Source organism: Triticum dicoccoides, chromosome 5B (assembly GCF_002162155.2).
Source record: "Triticum dicoccoides isolate Atlit2015 ecotype Zavitan chromosome 5B, WEW_v2.0, whole genome shotgun sequence".
In the NCBI taxonomy this organism is placed as follows: Eukaryota; Viridiplantae; Streptophyta; class Magnoliopsida; order Poales; family Poaceae; genus Triticum; species Triticum dicoccoides.
The window spans coordinates 651,765,016-651,785,964 of NC_041389.1; the positions used below are offsets into that span (position 1 = coordinate 651,765,016).

Sequence of the window (20,949 nt, forward strand, 5' to 3'; positions counted from 1 at the left end):
TCTAGGGTTTCTCCCGACACCCGCCCCCCGCAGCCCCCAGCCCCGCCGACTCCGACCCGCTCCGCTCCGCTCCCTCCCGCTCGCTCGCCGCAGGTCAGCTCCCCTCCCCGATCTCCTCCTCCCCCGCGCCGATCTGGGCGGCGCCTCCGCCCGATCCAATCAGTTCCCGTGGTTTTGTTCTCCCGTGGGAGCTTGGCCGGGCTCGCCGTCGCGCTAGGCTGCTTGCTGTTCTCGGGGTTTTCTAGCTGTCGGCGGGTTTCCGGCGCCGCAGGGCCGCTAGATTCCTAGGGTTTTCGATTTTTGCTTAACCGAGGCAAGCGCTTCTCCCGGCCAAGGTTTAGCGCGACATGCCGCTGCCGCTTAATCCTGTGCGCAGTAGTGCGCCCGGTTTCCCTCTCGCAGTGGTTCGATCTAGAAGCTTAGCGGGGTTTCCCACCTTGCATGCCGCGTTTCATCTTTGTGTATGCGAGATTTCCGCCGCAATTTGGTGCGGTTGGTGCGTTCAGGGCATCTTACTAGCTGTTTTCATAGATGGCGTTTTGTGTTTGGACGAGATCTCTGCTTGTTATGTTAGCGTGTTTCCTCTCCGTACGTAGATCTACTCTAGTATGACAGTGCCGCCTGTGTACAGCTTTTGTTTTGAATCTGGGACGTGTGTGCTTCTGCTTCTAGGTATAGGGAGTAAGTATTAGACTTGCAGATTACATTAAGAGGCTTCATGCTTAGGGTTTTGTTGGTAGTTTACAGTGCGTATGAGCAAAATCTAGGTAGCTTGTCTCGCAGAGGACCATCCTAATTGAACCGCTTTTGTTAGTGTAGATTCTATTGTATCTTCTGGGCTTGAACTTACGATTCGGTTTATATATGTTAGCATATATCATGGATTTGACCTGAATCTGCATTACACATGTGTTTGATACAATCATATAACTGCTCTTATACCTTGCCAAAGCAAAAATATTTCTAACCTGAAGCACTTCTTTTTGTTCAGATTCTGTATTTATTACTGGTAACATATTGTCGTGGTCTACTTTTTGTACTGAATAGCTGTTCCTGATATTCACAGGTTTTAGCGTTCAGCCGTAGCACTTTCATCAAAGGTTTTGTGCAAAATTATGCGATCTTCATGGGCTGATTCAGTTGCGAACGCCGAGGAATCGGCGCCCGCGACTGGTGCTGCTCCCGCCCCTGTTGCCAATCACCAGAACTCGCGTCCCACTCGCAGCTCTTACGTCCCTCCTCACCTCCGTGGTGGTGGCCGCTCACCAGAGAACCAAGTGCCAGCTGCAGCTCCAACACCAGCTGGCGCATACCCCTCAGGTGCTGTGCAGCCTGCTGGTGGGTACGCAGCCGCTGTTGGTGGCACTCGCTGGGCTGCCCCTCCTGGTGCTCCTAGCGCTGGCGTAGGTGTTGTCCGCCAGGGTGGTGGTGGACGTGGTGCTGTTGGTGGCGGCGGTGGTGGCTGGAACTCCCGCCCTGGTGGGTGGGGGGACCGCAGGGACCGTGAACCAAACCCTTTTGGCGATAGTGAGCCGGCGGCTGTTGATGTTGACTTTGAGAGTCAACAGAACACAGGTATCAATTTTGATGCCTATGAGGACATTCCTGTGGAGACAAGTGGCCACGATGTGCCTGCAGCAGTCAACACGTTTGCAGAGATTGACTTGGGTGATGCACTGAATGAGAATATACGGAGGTGCAAGTATGTGAGGCCTACACCTGTGCAGCGGCATGCCATTCCGATTGTCATTGGAGGCAGGGATCTGATGGCCTGCGCTCAGACTGGGTCTGGGAAGACAGCTGCTTTTTGTTTCCCGATCATCAGTGGGATCCTTAAGTCAAGGCCACCACAGAGGCCTAGAGCTAGGACTGCATTTCCTCTTGCTCTGATATTATCTCCTACTCGCGAGCTATCCGTCCAAGTAGGTGACTGCTTTGGTTTTATTTGGGGTGCTCTTGTTTATTTTGTTTTTGTTTCTTATATGATATTTTTTTTGTTTCTCAGATTCATGAAGAAGCAAAGAAATTTGCATACCAGACTGGTGTTAAGGCTTGTGTTGCATATGGTGGAGCACCAATTCATCAGCAGGTATTTCTTTTTTGATTTATAGTTTATTTTCATGATAACCAAAATAACACACAGTATTGTAAACAAATTAACAAGTGATCGTTGTTTGTACTCTGTCACTCTCTGCCCATTCTATGAAGAATTGTCTATAGCATGACACTTGCAATGTACATTGTGCTAGAAGCCTAGAACTGTACCATAACTGACTCAGTAGTTTAAGAAAGTTATATAACATGGCATGTAGGTTTAAAGTATTCAGGTTGTGAGAATGGTTACGTATCCAGCATGTTGTCAAGTAGTGAAATAGTGATACATTGTGAAGGGAACAAAGATCCTTGCATTTATGTTTTTAGCTGTAGTATGTACACTAATCTTAGTAAGATACTCCCTCTATAAACTAATATAAGAGTGTTTAGATCACTACTTTAATATTCTAAACGCTCTTATATTAGTTTACGGAGGGAGTATCTCATAACTTAAACAGCCATTGGAATGAACCCGTCTTGTAAAATCGAATTTGCTGCTGCTATTAAGCATTTGTTTGTTCTATTGTAGTTGAGAGAACTGGAAAGAGGTGTTGATATACTAGTGGCAACTCCTGGTCGTTTGATGGATCTGCTGGAGAGAGCTAGAGTATCACTGCAAATGGTGAATTACTTGGCTCTTGATGAAGCTGACCGGATGCTCGATATGGGGTTTGAGCCACAGATACGCAAGATTGTTGAGCAGATGGACATGCCCCCTCGTGGTGTGAGACAGACCATGCTGTTCAGTGCTACTTTTCCAAAGGAGATACAAGTATGGTTCTCTTTGTCCCCCTGCTTTTAATTATGTTCTTATATGCCCCAAGTGTAATGTTGTGTTATCACTTATGAGTTGGACAACCTAGCTGAGGTAGTGGGCGGTTCATATGCATCGTCCTTTAAACCTGGGCATCAATATTGCTGTTTTTTCTTCCTAATTACTGTTTTCAAGTTGCAAATTTACTTATTGCCATTGTTAATTAGACCTCTAATAAAAGAAAACAAGATTATGTATTATTCTATTTTGCTGTAAATGGACCAGAAAATTGCATGCATGAATATTTGTCTAATTCTTTTACATTTAAAGTTGAATAGCACAGTTATTAACTTTGCGCCGTCATTTCTTTTTCTGACATGGGAAATTGATATTGTGAGAATGCATATGTGCATTTGTTCAATTTTCTACTTGTACATGGCAGGGAAAATGTTATGTTTTTTGTTGTCTACTGTTTTGTTTTTCTCAGTAATGTTCCGTTTCTGCAGCGCCTGGCATCAGATTTCCTTGCAGACTACATCTTCCTTGCTGTTGGAAGAGTTGGTTCAAGTACCGATTTGATTGCTCAAAGGGTGGAGTTTGTCCTTGAAGCGGATAAGAGAAGTTACCTCATGGACCTTATTCATGCGCAGAAGGCTAATGATGTTCCTGGAAAGGTGCTATTCATTAACTATTTTTTTCTTTACATTGTTTTGATTCTGGTAGTTCATGGACTTATCACTAGACTAGTGTTTCATTTACTATTGCGAACCATTCTGGTAATCTTGTTTGGTTAATTTGCTTGGGGCATGGCGACCATCTTTTTTCTTTTTATTTCTTTTTAAGACATGATATATTAATGTGAGAGGGCAATTGGATGACATAATTTACCTGATTAACCAAACAGATAATAGACTTGCAAATTTCTTCACAACAGCTTTAAAAATTGGGAGAGCATAACATGGTGATTGCTAGTTAAGTGCAAACCATACGTTTTGTAAACAGTGTTTTTAGTTGGGAAGTCTAGTTTGGCAACTGCATTTTCAACAAGGATAACCAGGATGATGTAACGGCACCATTTAATTCTTAACTTTTGTGTGGCAATTCTTAATGTGCCATTAAATTCTTAAGGGCTCATCATCCTCTGTTCTCTTGTGTGCAGAATTCTCTTACTTTGGTCTTCGTGGAGACAAAGAGGGGTGCTGATGCTCTGGAGAACTGGCTGTATACAAATGGGTTCCCTGCGACAAGTATTCATGGAGATCGTACACAACAGGTATGCCAGAGCTGTGTTTACCTGAACATTATATGGAAATCCCTTATTTCCTGGACGCTAATATCTATCCTCAATATCTAAGTGATTATGGATTCTTTTTTTTATTAAAAACAGTGCACTGTTACCACCATCTGAATATCTGTCTGGTTTTACATGAGAAGTTGAATTTGTCTTACTTTTGCAAGGTTAACACATTTTTCCTTGTGCTTGTTTGGTCTTATTCAGGAAAGGGAGTATGCGCTGAGATCCTTCAAGAGTGGAGCAACTCCCATCCTGGTTGCAACTGACGTTGCTGCTCGTGGGCTTGACATACCAGATGTCGCCCACGTCATCAATTTTGATCTGCCAAATGACATAGATGACTATGTTCACCGCATTGGGAGAACTGGAAGAGCTGGGAAGTCTGGTTTGGCAACTGCATTTTTCAATGAGGGTAACATGTCACTGGCCAGGCCGTTATGCGAACTGATGCAGGAAGCCAATCAGGAGGTTCCTCAGTGGCTGGAGCGCTATTCTGCCCGTTCCTCGTTTGGAGGCGGCGGAGGAGGCAGAAACCGCAGGTCAGGAGGTGGTGGCGGTGCTCGATTTGGTGGACGTGACTTCCGTCGCGACACGAGGGGCGGTGGAGGAGGTGGTGGCTACGGCGGTGGTGGCGGTTACGGTGGTGGTGGAGGTTATGGTGGAGGCGCGTCTAGCTCGTGGGACTGATGGGTTCACCTGGTAATGGTGAGAAATTGAAACGAAACCGATGGATGGATGGTATTCTATTGACTTAGCTGAAAACAGATATTGGGGTTTGTAGTCACCGTGGTGTGGGTATGGTGCCCTTGCCCCCATTTACCTTATTTTGTGGCTGGTTGTTGTCACCGCACTTGTGTTTCCCGTGTACTGGTTATTTTCCGACTGGCGTCAAAGTCCGGGTGGGCTAATTTCCTGTTGCTGCTGCTGCTGTAGTTTTTGGATGATGTTTATTGTTGGGTGGGTTGGTTGGTGGTCATTGTTGCGCTTCTGCTTCTTTATTAGCAAAATAGTGATTGGATCCTTTTCTGCTCAACTCTTCTACCGCTTGCCTGCGTCATGGAATGCTGAGATTGCTTGCCCTGTCGAAAATTTTACTCCCCCCGCTTCAAAGTACTTGACATACATTTGCATTTCACAAATAAAATTGGCGTCATTGGATTCATATTTGTGGTTGTGATTATAGCCTGGCCGCATGTATGGGTACTCGCTATTTATAGAATATCATGAAAAGATAACTTGGTTAGTTTTATTTACCAAGAAGCTTGATTTGTTCCAATTTTCATGCAATTGCTGCGACATCTACAACCTATGTTAACAGTCCAATTCTGTGCAAGACATTCTTGAACAAACTGTTTGCCAATGCATCTGCTGGTACTGCGGGATCTCTTTAGTTTGCTCAATAACCGTTGAAGCTCCTAATTTGCGTATTCTTACGGTGTGGAGTCTTGGTATATAAAGAATATGAAAATTCTAATGCATGTAGGAGTGCAAAGAGGATCGCTTTAGTTAGGAAAACACGGGAGGTAGGGCAACGCGACTATCGGCCCAGGCAAAGATGACATTGAGGTGATACCACTTCCAACGGATTGTCATGCCCTCATGGATTACAGCTTCGAGTTCTCATCAAGGTGTTAGCAGAAACAAACTTACGCCCTTCACATTCTGGTCGTTTGGGATACGAGGGTCTTCGACAGCATGTTCTTTATGTTTTTTTTAGACAGAGCATGTTCCTTATGTGAGCTGCATTAGTTTGGCACAGGCTTTGTTTCAGTTGGTGTCTTTTTGTTAAGAGTGTCATCTTCTTCAGAGTTTTGTCAGGAGGCCTCCTAGCCCTTGGGGTCAGCCCATGGACTTGGCCAGTCCGCAACCCCGCGCTGCAGCTAAGGCTTTTTAGTTCATAGGACAGGATTATGAATAGAATTCCTCCAAAAAAATTCATAGGAATAGAAAATTTGTAGGAAATAAGATGACATGTATCTCAAATTCTATGAGCAGGATTTGAAAAAGGGGATGTCATTTGGTTCACATCATAGAATTTTTCCATCGGGTCTAGGCTCATGTTTATTTTCTTATAAAATGTGGAGGATAGGAACAAATCCTATGTAGAAATAGGAATCTATTCCTATGAACCAAAGGACTTGAAATTCAAAATTCCTACAAGAATCCTATCCTATGGAATTCCTGTGAAATTCCTCCAAACCAAAAAAGGCCTAAAAGTATGAAGGAGCAGACAAGGAGCAGAGCATCCAGTGGATTACGGCTTTACTGGCGGGCGGCGACTACCTCTTTCTCCTATCTTCCTCCTTCCCCTGCTAAGTTGCATGTTCTTCGATCCATTCTGTAATCCCCACCGCAAACTGCTACCTGGAGAGAGATTGATCTATACCAGCTAGCCAATATCACCACTCTTGCAAGTTCAGAGTGTATGTACTCCCTCCGTTTTTTTATCACCATTCTGTAATCCCCTTGTAATCACCACCGTAAACTACTATCTCGAGTCGAAATTCATAAAGTACAAACAAGTTTACATTAAACATATCAACATCTACAACACTTACGAGGATATACATTAATTAATTCCTTGATGCATCTAACGATATTGATTTGATATTGTTTCATACAATCTTGCTCAAATTTTACAAAGTTTGTCTTAAGACAAGACTTACATGGAGTAAAAAGATATGAAGTTTGACTTGAGACCAAACTTATATGCAAAGTAAAAGAAAAACTATAAGGAGTTTGACAAGCCTGTTGGACAATTATAATCAAGTTGCGCAGGTGGCACGGCAAAACGATATGCATCACATACATTCGTCACAAATAAACAAAATGTAGAATCATTGACAACCAAGGCGCCACGCCAAATTCATAGGATACATGTCACTAAGGAAGTCTCTCCTAGATTCAAACAAATTACAAGCTGAAACAACATACGGGACGACAGAAACAAAGAACAAAAAGAATTAGCATGCATGGCACCAGCAGGGTACATAGCACAATACTACATGCAAACCAGCCATCCATCTGCAGTCAGGAAGTACACGTGCAAAACCTACACAAACGCAGTTCCCAATCAGTAATGTTAAGCACAAACAAAATATCGTCAAGCTGTTACTCGAAACCGATCAGCCTACCACATAGGGGAGGCGGTGCCACTAAGAACATAAGAGGACCATCTTGACCGGATCACTTGCCATACAGTACACCCAAGATAATAGCCACCAACAGAAGCATGATCATGATCTGAGGATGACACGTAAAGCGGCTTGAGAAAAATATACAACAGAGAACTTGCAGTATTAATCAGCTTATATATATTACTACTCACCAGCATAGGCATTCTGTACTTTGATTTCTCCAGATCGTAACCCCTGTAGAATCAGACAATCAGCGAGGATGAAGATATCAGCAGTAAGGTACATCTCTAAATCATGCAACAAACCTTCTCTTCAGCAGGCCGGATGACTTGCAAGTTTTCTTTATTGCATCCACACGCCTCCGTGTCAGCGCAGCATTTGGGTCGTTATCATCAATCTGGGCATGGCGACCAAACATATTATGGATAAAATCACAGCTAGAGAACAACTGAGGTAACCATCAAAGGCCATCACTAACAGCAACATGGGTGAGGGACAGTAAGGAGTTTTCCCTAAACTTTGCCGCTTGGAGCAAAACTATCAGATGGTCAAAAAGGAAAATGTCAAGTTTATACAAACAGATATGAAGTTAAGAGCTTAGCACCCCATCATCTTGAAGCAAAGCCACCCACTTATGGATTTCTGAGCTCAAAAGCAAGCCATACTAAGCTGCGATCCCTAAATCTACAGGACTGCCTTAGCCAAAACAATGAAAACATTATCCAACAAGTATATCTATTTTTTGTGTAACAGGACAAAATATCTGAATGTTCAATTATATGTATGCTAGACTAGACTCCATTTTCCTTTGCATCCATACTCCAGAACATACCTTCGACTCTAGCAATGAAGAGAACTCATAGAAAGCAGAATAGACATCAGATATCGATTTTGTCTCATCAATCACCCGTGCAGTGAGCCCTGAGATAGGGAGTACATGTTAGGTTGCGCTCAGGTCAGAAGAAATAGAAAGTTACACATGACTGAAATATGCAAATTATTCAATACACTAAATAAAGGTAGCCGTTGGTTAAAAGAATAATAACAGTCTTGGCAGAAAGAGCACAACAATAAAAGCAAACTATAGTTTGCTTCTTCTTATCTGATTACGGAAACTGAGGTTCTTCTACTCAAATGTTAACTCATCTGTCCAAGAAGAACGCACAACCGCGAGTCACTTTGTGTTGATCACCCCCACCCACCCACCCACCCACACACAAAATAAGAATGGTCATAATAACTACTAAATCATAATGGCTAAGGTGGATCCTATGATACTTTGGGAAATAATATAAAATTAGGGAACTACAAATTAAACTAAAAGGTAGCAATTGTATTTTCTGATGCCAAGGAACATCGAAGCACTCCATGATGTGATTTGTCGTGTTGATTCCTAATCATACAACAACCATACGTACAAATGTGATATAAAGAAGTACAGTACTGCATAATTAATCCACATTAAATTCCTAAACATAGTGTAAAGAGGTGATCGAACGGGTATTTTCTGGTAAATTGTAGGCTAGTACAGCTTGTCAACTTGAACTAAATATGTCTTACCACGCCTCATCTTAACAACTCCTCTAAAGACTTTCACATTATTGTAGCAAATAGCACATGTCCCAATTGCCATTATCTGAAAAGACAAACAGTTGAAAATATGTGGTAAATAAAGTTGTTTCAAGATTAGATGGAAGATCCATACTTCAACACAAAAAAGGCAAGTCAAATCATAGCACCCACCACTGTATAACTAGGGTCTAGGAATGCTATTGAACTTTGACGAAGATGGTAAAAACAAAGCAAAATATCAAATATCTCCAATTCAATACTTAGAAGGCCAATCAGCCATGACACACAATGAAAGATATTAACATTGCAAAATAGCTAGTGTTTTGTAACAGAAGGTTTATGTTATCATTGCTGAAAACTAGCTTGAGTAGCAACTACTTCCACTAGCAAGGGTACAAATGTTTGAGTATGTATACAAAAAAGGAAGCAGAACAGGTCTGAAGGAAAATTGTGTGCTGGTATAGATCAATCCTTAAGTTACAACCTTGTGCCCATGGATAAAACTTATCATCTGATTGCCACAGAATGTAATACGTCAATTTCAAACATGGTATGCCTATCTTTAATCCTTGGCACCTACCAACACCAATTACATCCAGGAACCAAAATAATAAAGACTCAATTATCATAAATCATGGCTAGTACCATAAATCTATTCTGAGCTATGAGCAAGTTTCAGTTATATACCACTAGATTGTTAGGCAGTGTTTTGCAAAGACATTATTTAGTCCTGATAGACAGTGAAACTCTTAACAGGACATTTTAACTGAACACTGTAACAGGAAAAACTAGCACCAGTGTACCTGAGGTATTGCACAAAATCGAAAATTGGAGTTGTCCTTCAATGCTGACATGTATTGAAGGCAATCTTGGGCATGGATCAAAGCATTGGTCACCATATCATTCAAGCACTGCACGGCCTTTTCTGAATTTTCCTCATATTTTAAATCCTGATTTGTATCCCAGAACAAAAAAAGCATTATTGTGGAGCAGAAAATTGCAGGTGCTACTTCAACAAAAAAAGTTGTGATAAAGGGATGAGTAGACTTTTCAGCAAAGGTGAAAGGATTGGATTGGACATTTAGATTTCATTATTGACTGTTCAATCAAATATTTTAATTATTTTTGCATTAATTTTACAATATGATTCATATGCAATTCCCTTGTTGATGGGTTGATGTACCTCAAGTTTATCGACATATTTACTCCATATTTCCCGAGGCCAGAACATACGGCACCTTGGTATCTCATTTATGTCCTCCAAATAATCCCTTATTATATTGGTTTTCTGCAGGTGGAAGTCCAAACATTAGTTACAGAGTTAAATGTAAAAAAACAAATTCTTATTTTGTCATGATAGTTCAAGTACAGAAATTTGATTGCACTAAACCTACCTGTAGAAATAAACCCATTGAATTTGAAAGATGATCCGGAGCCAGATCTTCTGTGCCAGTAGCATGAAAGAGCCTAGAAAGTCCATAGCCTACTAGCCCTGCTACATAGTGGCAGTACTCATCATAGTCATCAATGGTTTCAACCTACAAAATAAAGTTGTTCCAAATTAATTCAAACAAATAACAGTATCAAACTCAATAAATAAATTAATAACCAGAAGCAAGTTAAACATGTATCACTTCTATTCACAGATCTCAACACCCAAAGAAAATATGATATCAAATAGCTATTTAGTCATAATGTCCAGATCGAGATAATCATGTGGCATATTTTCTGTTGACCACAAGTCACCAAGGGAAAGTTTGGTTGTATCAAAGTTCTTGTGGTACATCAGAAAGTCATGGCAAAGTGTTTGTCATTATTAATGTGACAGCTACATTTATCTATGCCACAATGCTCCCAATCATCTTCCTTATGTAGAGTAACCAAACATTAACAGATTGCTATGACAACCAATAATAGAAATTTGATAGTGACCAAACATTACGTAAAGGAAAGCACTGATGAACTTGACTGCAAGAAAAAAAAAACTTGTATATATTGGGTGATCTAGATTAACAGACCTCCGTGCATATAAATTTAGCCATTCCTTCTCCCATTCGCCTAGTGATTTCTTCAATAGCCTTTTGGTATCTGAAAACAAAAGAATGATAATTATATTCTGCAGGTTTCAAAAGAACTTACTTGCACTTAATGGACAAACTGTGTCTGATGAAAAAGCAAACGCGGAAAAGAAAGCTTCATTTGCAACATGTGAAATACTACTACGATGACTTTAATAGCCTGGTTCTGAAAACGGACAGTAAATATGTAACATTTGCTTTCTTGCATATAAACATCTGCTAGATGGCAAAACGTGTCTAGTGTAGTAAAATGTTTTCTCAAAATACATGGCTTCACAAATTAAAGTGCCACTGCACAAATGGCATGCAGATAATAAAACATGAGAGGGTGTGCCATTTATACCACCTGGAAGAAATACTCGACACAAAACAAGCAAAAAGTTGGCATAAGCTCTAGTGCTTATGATTCTGAGAACAATAAAGAAAACCTTCAGGGCATACAAGTACATCCGACTGTTCAGTTCTTTGTCTGGTTCTACTGTAAGTGTAACTATAAGCATTTTACTTCCTCTTTTTTCACTTCACCCTTACAAACCTGACTGACATGACAATTTCACTAATGATCGTCAATAAAAGGTCCATATTTAAAGAAGTCTTGCGTTTACTTTCATAAAGTGTCGTCAGTGCTGACTAAATGATCGATGTGTCCCCCGAGGACTTTGACAAAACAACAACGAAGGCGCAAGTTTTCAACCGCACACTGGGAACTAGGAAGCTGAGGAACAGGAATCATTACCCTTCGCCTAGCTCCAGGAAAGCCGTGGAGACTTGCCTAAAATTATCCATGAGCACTCTGTAGTCGTTTGCTCCACCTGAAGGCCAAAGTACACACATGATTAGATGAACAAGAAGAAGAGCACAGTTGAGTTGAGCACAAGGACAGCTTTTTGTTAAGGAGAGGGGGAGAGATCGGATGCATACATGAAAAGAGCCAGTCCGGGTTGTAGATGTGGCGGTAGAAGTCCCGAAGGATGGGCAGCTTGACCTCGTTAGGGATGGCGGTGTCGTCCTCTGCAGTTATACATATTGATCGCAGTGAGCAAACAGTGGTTGGTACAAGTACTAAAAAGGAAGGCAGCGATGAACTTGACCCAGAAGATTCCATCAAACGCGGCAAAATGAATTCAAACAAACAGAGTGCGCAGTAGCAGGGGTAATAAGGGTGCTGACCGACGGTGTCCAGGGCCCGGAGCACGAGGTAGAAGACGCAGACCTGCAGGGTGAGAACCAGAGCAACATCAGCGGCCGTAGATGTTTCAGAGATTTCAGAGATTCGGATCGGAGGGGATCCGGAGGGGAAGGGGAAGGGGAAGCGGGAATTGCGTGCTTACGGCATTGCGGAGCTCGGGGCCTAGCTGCTGGATGACGAGCGCGAAGCTGCGGGAGACCCGCTGCAGCATGTCGTAGGCGAAGGCCCAGTGCTCCTGCGGCGGGATCTGGCGCCTGATCCGCCCCGCCGCCAGCTTGAGCCTGAGCAGCGCCGGCACCTCCTCCGGCCGCGACAGCACCCCCATCGCCGCCGCACGAACCGAAATCACAAATCAAATCAAATCACCGCAGCCGGACGGATCCTGCGGGCCGCCGGGGGTGGGACGGGACACGAAGCTACGAGCAGGAACGCGATGGTACCGAGGCGCTGCGTGGCGTGTGTGGGCGCGGTGCGGTGCGGTTGTCGCCGCCGGCCGGGGTGCCCGGTCCTCTATTTATCCCGCGGCCCGCTAACCCCCAGCTCCTCCGCGGTGGTGAGGCGAGGTGACTTGCCCGCACACGGGTGGCGTGGCGCAGAGGGGAGCAGGGGAGGGCGGGCCCGCGGCGTCAGTGAGCCGGCGGCTGGCGGCGGATCTGGCCGGGTGGAGGCGCCCGCAGCCCCCACGTCGTGATGGGACCCACTGGAGTTATACTACTACGCCTGGTCCTACTGGCTGGATGGACCCGGGACTCGGGATGCAATCCACTTGGAGCGACCCGGGGGAGGACGGCGTCGCACCGCACCGGAGAGGAGATTTGTCGAGCCCGTTGATCGCATCCGGTCAGCGCGGCCGACCAGCGACCGATTTTTTTTTCATGGTAATACGTATCTCATTCATATCATAAAGAACAAAGTATAAGTCACGTAAGAACCGACATGACAAAACTGAAAAGATAGCGTGTCCTTGCCAGGATAATCTTCTTTTTAGGGCAGGATGATAATCCTTTTTTAGTAGTCGGTGCTAGGATAATCTTCCGCCTGATGAGTACGGCGTGCTGTTTGCGCGTTGCGGCGTTGGACCGACCCAAGAGAAACACCCAAACGGCCTCGTCTGTGTGAATTCCTGTGGGTTCAGAGGTTCTGCGGAGAAAACGTGTGATTCGGACAGGGCCAAAGTGATTGAACCAGAACAAACTTATCATTTTTTTTACGGGTGAAACAAACTTATCTCGCAAAAAGGAAGAACATAACGAGCTTGCATTGCTTACAATCTCGTGGATTAAAATGTTTCATAACTAAAAATGGCTTGCAAAAAGCCCGGATGTCTGCCAAGTCGAGCTCCAACAGACCGAACCCACCAAATAAACCTCTCCACGCATTCACTATGGCTGACCGGCCTACCGTCTACCTGCATCCCATAGCGACTCGGCGAGGCACAGCCCGTACGCCACATGGTATCTCATACTTCCTCCGTCTGAAAATACTTGTCACTAAAATGACAAGTATTTTCAAACGGAGGGAGTACCTGCCAACCTACAACCAGTTCGTTGCTTGGACAGTTGGACTGCTGGAAGAAGCGACCTATCCGACCAGGCGACAGATGGATGAACGGTCGATATGCCTTGATTTTTTTTTCCTTGGCGAAGATTAGCTTGCTGGGAGTACTAAAAAAAAGAAGAAGATAGATTAGCTTCGCTGGGATGATCTTCAAGGGGATCGCTATGTTTGCGCGTTTGACCTCCTATAAAATAACTCGGTTTGCCTTAATTAGCTTGCTATAAGATAATCTTTTTTAGGGCAGGATATTTTTCCTTTTTAGTCGTTGTTAGGATTATCGCCTGCTTGTTTACACCGTCATGTTTGCGCCACCGACCCAAGAGGAACACCCAAACGACCCGACCTTTCTAAATTCTTGTCCCTTCACAAGTTTTACGGAGAGAACGTGTGATTCGGACAGGGCCAAACCTGTACCGATGACAAACTTGCATTCCTCACAAGCTCATGGATTAAAATGTTTCATAACCACCTTTCAAAAAAAAAAGTTTCATAACCAAAAGTGTCTTGAAACAATTTTTACTTACTTTTTTCACTGGTTTTTTCAAGGAAAGAATATGGTCTCACCGGAGTCCCATCACATCCAAAAGGTGACTTTTGTATCAATGAATTTCATGCTCAAAAATATAAACAACCGTAACTTTGTACTTTGTAGGCATGAGTCAAAGGAGCTTGACCTTTTGGCAGCATGTGCATGCTTCGTTTCATGAGCAAAATAATTTTGCGCCCTACGATGTGCATGTCATCCATGAACGCAATGTGAACTCGATATCACATTGATGATATATCATCTACAACTCCGTCATGAAGTTTTGCAGCGCGATTCACCGAGTGGAGATAATATGAACATTGGGCTCGTCAACCATCGAGATCGCAATATTACTATAATGTTATATACTCCCTCCGTTCCTAAATATATGTCTTTTTAGAGATTCCACTATGGACTACATACGAAGAAAAATGAGTGAATCTACACTCTAAAATATGTCTATATACATCCGCATGTAGTTTATAGTGGAATCTCAAAAAAGACTTATATTTAGGAATGGAGGGAGTAGTTTGCATGGACGGTCGTGATGTACAACATGACCGAGGGAGTGTCATTCATTTTGAATGAAGCTCAAGGGGCACCATGTGTGGGACGCCATATGCCGATTCTAACTCTAGTACCGATGAATTTGGAATCGATGACCAACTCGTTGACCATCCGGTTATCTCAGAATTTTATTGTTGTACTAGAAATATTTACATGTTATCTATAAATGCACTATGCTCTCTAATTTTTAAGGCCTCACCATCAATAAAATTGGGTCACCCGATTTTGACCGGGTTAACAATTTCTCAAGGAGCTCTCTCATTTAATTCTTTTAATTCATTATGCTCCCTAGTTTTGGAGCTCTCCCATTGGATTAATTTTAATTTTGGTTCACAATTTTGATCGGGTCAACGATTTTTCAAATCAATCGGCAGCAATCGACATATAAAAACATATCAATTCCGTGCATCCTCTCACCACTAGAAAAAGAAGCACCAACATGTATACTGTAGCATCAACGTAATACATGTGGCCACCGACCTAGAAAATTTTCCCACATAATTATGGGTTGATTAACAAATAACTCAGATTCACACCGCGAAAAGGCCCACCAAAACACTGCATTATGAATAAAAATAAAAAAAACACTCCATCATCTCCCCAACTTGCCAAACCAAATACTCCATTGGTTCCAAAATATAAGGCGTATTATTTTTTGTAAAGTCAAATTTCTTTAACTTTGATCAATTTCAAAGCCAAAAATATCGACATCCACAATACCAAATACGTAAAATATGGAAATTTATTTCATGATAAATCTAATGATACTGGTTTGATATTATGGATATTGATATATTTCTCTATAAATTTGGTCAAACTTAAAATGTTTGACCTTAACAAACTAATACACCTTATATTTTGAAACAGACGGAGTGATTTTTGTATGAAAAAGCATCAAAATATTGTATGGATGAATCTTATAAATGTTGCAGGCTTAAAAATATTATCAGACATTCATGGGACATGGTTGGATGGTGAGACTGGTCTAGAAAAGTTCATGAATAAATATTGTATCCGTTTTAGGGGTTGGGGTTGAATGGGGATGTATCTGGTGCACCAGAGCAATTGGTGCTACCGGTGCACCAGTCCTCCTTGCACATTAAAAAATGTTCAAAAAAATCTGAAAAAAATTAGTGCGATGACACAACATCAATGTATATTGTCACAAAATTTGAAACACTGCTCGAGATACAAAAATGACAAATTTGACACTGAATAGTACATAACACAAGTTGGGCTTCAGTTTTGGCCCATTAGCACATTAATGTCAAATTTGTTATTTTTATATCTCGTGCAATGTTTTGAATTTTAATTTGATTTTTTTACAACATACATTGAGGTTGTGTCAATGCACTAATTTTTTCCAGATTTTTTCAAACATTTTTTAGTGTGCAACAGGGTCTGGTGCACCGGTAGCACCAATTGCCCCGATGCATCAAATACGTTGAAGATGCCCATACGTGGAGAGGTGTGGCAGCGGAGGTTGAACACATGTCCTTGTCGTCCTCCTCATCTGCTATCAGTTCATTAGACTTTGCAACAAAGTTAATGCCGACAATAAAGCACCCCATCTGCCACAGTTCAAATTGGTTGGACACCACGCCGATTGTACCACCTCCAAGTACCGTACAACGGCTGGGATGTGTGGCCGGGTGATCGATGTGCTGTGATTGGTTCGCCTTAATTTGATTTGCTAGGACAATATTCTTTTTCCACATTTTGGGGTGTTTCGTCCTCTGAATTCAGTTTAACGCGAGCTGTTTTCAGTCCAGTCTTTGATTGAATTCCATTCGTTAAGCACTTTTGACTTGTTTGTACTTATTTGTATTATAGACACAAGCATAGTGAACGTGTACATCTGCAGCACACGTCCCTCTTAAAGTTACAAGAATGACTATTGAAGCTGTCACTATCTTTCACGTACTTGAAAAATAGGCTTATCAGCGGTAGGAGTACCTTGTAAGCAAACTCATTGGTTCGTCGCTGTCTGCATTAAAGCACAACCAAAGTGGTCAACTTCTCAGCTTGACCGAAGATGATAAGCTAGCCCCTGAAAATGAAAGCATGATGAGTCTAATATATAAGAAATGTCAGGCAAAAATTTGTTGGAAGCAAGTAGAATACTACAAGTGACTCTTAGAACATCTCAAACCGATCCCTTGAAAAACAGTAGAGGAGTAAAACACGGTTTTAAATAGCTAAATTGCACCTAGCTGATCCCTTATCGACCTTAAAGGATTAAAATTTATATTGTCGGCCCCAACCCTTATATTTACTCAGTCGCCCATTCGGCGAGTAAAATCTAGCTCTCTCCCCACCGCTCGGCCTCATTCCATTCCGGTGCCGCCCAATCCATTCCGCAACCCTAAATTGCACCCCGCATCCTCGCCGGCACGCCCTGCGTCCACTCTGGCACCGCCCCGCCGCCCAAATGGCCAGATCCAGATGACGATTAGAAGCGCGGATTCACGCCGCCACGTGCAGCGATCTCGAGCCCGAGGTCGCAGTGAATCCTCTCACGGCGCCACGTCCTCCTCCCGGTTCCCCGACCTGCCACCAGTGTCAGCACCGTAGAGGAGGTACCACGACGTGCTGTAGCGATCGTTGGGGACCGATATCATGGACCAGGAAGCCCATCGTTGCATCTGGATCAGCTCCTACCAGTGTGCGGCGCATGCAACATGGGCATACGACATTCAGGCATTGCGCCTCCACGACGAGGCTCAACTTCCCCTTCGGCTGCCCCGCGAGCTGCGGGAGGACCGGGGGCAGGGGGTGAGGGAGTCCTGGATTAGGGGGTCCTCCGACAGCCGGGCTATATACTTTGGCCGGACTGTTGGACTATGAAGATACAAGATTGAAGACTTCGTCCCGTGTCCGGATGAGACTCTCCTTTGCGTGGAAGGCAAGATTGGAAATTCGGATATGTAGATTTCCTTCTCTGTAACTGACTCTATGTAACTCTAGCCCCCTCCAGTGGATATATAAACCGGAGGGTTTAGTCCATAGGATAACAACAATCATAATCATAGGCTAGCTTCAAGGGTTTAGCCTCTACGATCTCATGGGTGATCAATTCTTGTAATACTCATATCATCAAGATCAATCAAGCAGGAAGTAGGGTATTACCTCCATCGAGAGGGCCCGAACCTGGGTAAACATCGTGTCCCCCGCCTCCTGTTACCATTAGCCTTAGACGCAGAGTTCAGGACCCCCTACCCGAGATCCGCCGGTTTTGACACCGACATTGCTGCTTTCATTGAAAGTTCCACTGTGCCGTCACGGTAAGGCTTGATGGCTCGCCTTGTTATCAAGGACAATATCACCTCTGGGGGAGCCCTAGCTTTAGGCCAAACTCTTTGACTAGGCGGCTTCGTCATGACCGCCCGATCGGCTGTCGCACCGATGATGACTTCTCAGGTCATCAAAAACAGCCTCCACGTCAGCTCGGAACTTGCCGAACTGATGGATCCAATGGAGCTCTTCTCCCTGAACGAGCTCTTGGATCGCATCGCCGCTCTGGGGGTCGCTACGGACTATGATCGGATCGGGCTTAAACCCGACCAAAGGGAGACTAACTCTCCGCCGGTCACCCATCAGATAGCGGTGGTGGAGGAGCAATGCATCGATTCCTCCTCTATTTTGAGGACGAACTATGTCCAGATTCCCGAGCTCTCCGAGCCAGGTACCCGTCTACGGGAGGACATAGCCCAAGCTCTGAACCTAGAATCGGATAGCGGGCCAGAAAAATTGGGCAACATCCCGGAGCCCAAGCTGCCAAGCTTGGAAGCTCCTCTGCCCCTGGGTCTCAGTTCGGGTCAGGGTCTGGACTTAAATCTACCCACCCACCCAGATAGAAGCGATCTTTCCCACATTAGATAAGAGCCCCAAGAGACAGTACATCACTTCTGGGCCAGATTCCTCCTTGTAATGTGCAAGGTTAAGGAGGAAGACACAGTCTCATTCTTTTGCGAAAATTGCACGGACAAGGGAATCCTCAACGCCATAAGTCCTTGTGACATAGTACACTTCACTGACTTGGCGGCCATAGTACAGAAGTACTGTGCTACGGAAAGCGTCTGGAAAACCCAAACAAAATTCTGGGATCCTCCGGCTCTCACTAAACCCCTCATCCGAACTAAAAGGGTGCACTCTCGCAAGTCACCCAATCCAACTACAAAAAACCAAAGCCCACTATAGGGCGAGGAACCATATTGGAGGGATGGCTCAATGGTCCATGCAAAATTCACAGTACACCGGATACCATACCAACACACAGCCTTAGAGCATGTTGGATACTCCAGCAGGTGGCCAAGAGCGGCGAGGATCTCCTCATCAACCATACCGCAGAGCAGCATCCCGCCGAAAATAACAATACCGTACTGACAGTCTTCGAGACTTTCGCCTCAAATAATAGGCGCAAGCGAGCACTCCGCAGCCTCGGCGAAGTCTGCCACGTCACAACAATAAATCCATGGAACGACACGGCCATAAGCTTCAATGCCAGTGACGAACCTCAATTCCGAGCAGTTTAAGCACCAGCCGCTCTGGTCCTTGGTCCAACCGTGGACGGCTTCCGGATTACTAAAGTGCTCATGGACGGCAGCGGCGGATTAAACCTCATCTATGAGGAGACTCTTAACAAAATGGAAATAGACAAGAGCTGCATTGAGCAAAGCAGCACGACCTTCAGGGGAATCATCCCTAGTCGGGAGGCACGGCGTGCGGGAAAAATCACACTAGATGTGGTATTCGACACGCAGGAGAATTATAGGTCCAAAGAAATCACATTCCAAGTGGCCCCGTTCAGTAGCGGATACCACACCCTTTTAGGGCGGGACGCATTCACGAGCTTTCAAGCTATACCCCATTACAGGTACATGAAGCTCAAGATGCCTGGGCCCAATGGAATCATCACTCTATCTAGTGATCCGGACGTAGCACTCCGCGCCGAAAATAAAACCGCTACACTGGCCCTCGAGGCATTATCCGAAGCCCTTGCGGCCGAAGAGCTAACGGCGCTGCGCTCCACGGTGGATAGGGACGATGTGATACTCGACAAACGACCCAAATCCACCTCTTTCAAACAAGTGGACGAAATAGTCAAATTCCAGGTCCACCCAACGGACCCTACAAAAACAACATCTATCAGAGCACAACCGAACCCCACAATAGACGCCGCACTGCGAGAGTTCTTGCGTGAGAATTGGGACATTTTTGCCTGGCATCCTTCAGACATGCTAGGTATCCCACGCAGGCTGGCCGAGCATAGCCTTAGCATACTAAAGGTATACAAGCCGGTCAAGCAGACTCTTCGGCGCTTCTCAGAACCTAAGCGACAAGCCATGGGAGAAGAGCTAGCCAAGTTACCCGAAGCCGGATTCATCAGAGAAATAAAACATCCGGACTGGCTAGCAAACCTGGTGATGGTACCGAAGAAGGACAAATCCTGGCGCCTATGTGTCGATTTCAAGGACCTCAATAAGGCTTGCCCTAAGGATCCCTTCCCCCTCCCCTGCATTGATCAAATCATCGACGCTAACGCAGGACACGACTCATTGTGTTTCCTCGACGCATACTCCGGATACCATCAAATCAAGATGGCGGAGTCCGATCAAGGCGCAACGGCATTGATCAGTCCATACAGCCCCTTCTGTTTTAACACCATGCCTTTCAGGCTCAAAAACGCCGGTGCAACCTATCAACGCATGATTCAGACATGCCTGGAAACACAAATCAGCAAAACAGTGGAGGCATACGTAGACGATGTGGTCATCAAAACCAGACACGTCGAATCCTTAATAGACGACTTGAGGCTTACGTTTGACAATCTTCGAACATATGACATCAAGCTCAATCCAGAAAAATGCGTCTTTGGCGTACCTGCCGAAAAGCTCTTGGGCTTCATCGTTTCCAATAGAGGAATTGAAGCAAATCCGGCTAAAATCCGAGCTCTGTCCCAGTTGGCTACTCCAACAGACCTCAAGCAAATCCAGAAATTAACTGGATGCATGGCTTCCGTAAGCCGCTTTATCTCCCGATTAGGAGAAAAGGCACTACCGCTATCGCCTTCTTCGACGCACCGACCACTTCGAGTGGACGGATGCGGCTACGGCCGGACTGGAAGAAATAAAGGCCCTCCTGGCCAGAAATCCAATCCTGGCCGTGCCAAATATCTGCG

At 44.3% G+C, this 20,949-nt stretch overlaps 2 protein-coding genes across 3 annotated transcripts; one reads left to right on the forward strand and one right to left on the reverse strand.

The window, feature by feature from the left end:
* LOC119312345 (DEAD-box ATP-dependent RNA helicase 37-like) lies at positions 1–5,175 on the forward strand. 2 transcript variants are annotated; one of them, XM_037588070.1, is made up of 7 exons: positions 1–93; positions 1,067–1,922; positions 2,006–2,089; positions 2,624–2,866; positions 3,355–3,522; positions 4,008–4,121; positions 4,347–4,829. In XM_037588070.1, the coding sequence occupies exons 2-7, from the start codon at positions 1,116–1,118 to the stop codon at positions 4,827–4,829; spliced, it is 1,899 nt and encodes a 632-aa protein (XP_037443967.1). In that variant the 5' UTR covers positions 1–93; positions 1,067–1,115. The 2 variants fall into 2 exon arrangements, with proteins under 2 accessions (XP_037443967.1, XP_037443968.1); XM_037588071.1 differs by lacking the exon at positions 1–93 and having other exon boundaries at positions 1,116–1,922; positions 4,347–5,175.
* Positions 5,176–6,893: 1,718 nt separating this feature from the next.
* LOC119312351 (squalene synthase 1-like) lies at positions 6,894–12,728 on the reverse strand. The gene is made up of 14 exons (XM_037588078.1): positions 12,261–12,728; positions 12,100–12,142; positions 11,851–11,940; positions 11,666–11,741; positions 10,870–10,939; positions 10,246–10,389; positions 10,035–10,139; positions 9,655–9,801; positions 8,840–8,915; positions 8,112–8,200; positions 7,585–7,676; positions 7,471–7,513; positions 7,277–7,385; positions 6,894–7,194 (listed from the first exon to the last, which is right to left on the reverse strand). The coding sequence occupies exons 1-13, from the start codon at positions 12,441–12,443 to the stop codon at positions 7,329–7,331; spliced, it is 1,215 nt and encodes a 404-aa protein (XP_037443975.1). The 5' UTR covers positions 12,444–12,728; the 3' UTR covers positions 6,894–7,194; positions 7,277–7,328.
* Between the last annotated feature and the right edge of the window lie 8,221 nt (positions 12,729–20,949).

Coding starts and splice junctions, on each gene's coding strand:
- LOC119312351 (XM_037588078.1), bottom strand. CDS start 12,443: ATGGGGGTGCTGTCGCGGCCGGAGGAGGTGCCGGCGCTGCTCAGGCTC. Junction 8,201..8,839: donor AGTTGTTAAGATGAGGCGTG/GTAAGACATATT, acceptor TCCCTATCTCAG/GGCTCACTGCACGGGTGATT. Junction 7,514..7,584: donor TCCGGCCTGCTGAAGAGAAG/GTTTGTTGCATG, acceptor CTGATTCTACAG/GGGTTACGATCTGGAGAAAT.
- LOC119312345 (XM_037588070.1), top strand. CDS start 1,116: ATGCGATCTTCATGGGCTGATTCAGTTGCGAACGCCGAGGAATCGGCG. Junction 2,090..2,623: donor GAGCACCAATTCATCAGCAG/GTATTTCTTTTT, acceptor GTTCTATTGTAG/TTGAGAGAACTGGAAAGAGG. Junction 2,867..3,354: donor CTTTTCCAAAGGAGATACAA/GTATGGTTCTCT, acceptor CCGTTTCTGCAG/CGCCTGGCATCAGATTTCCT.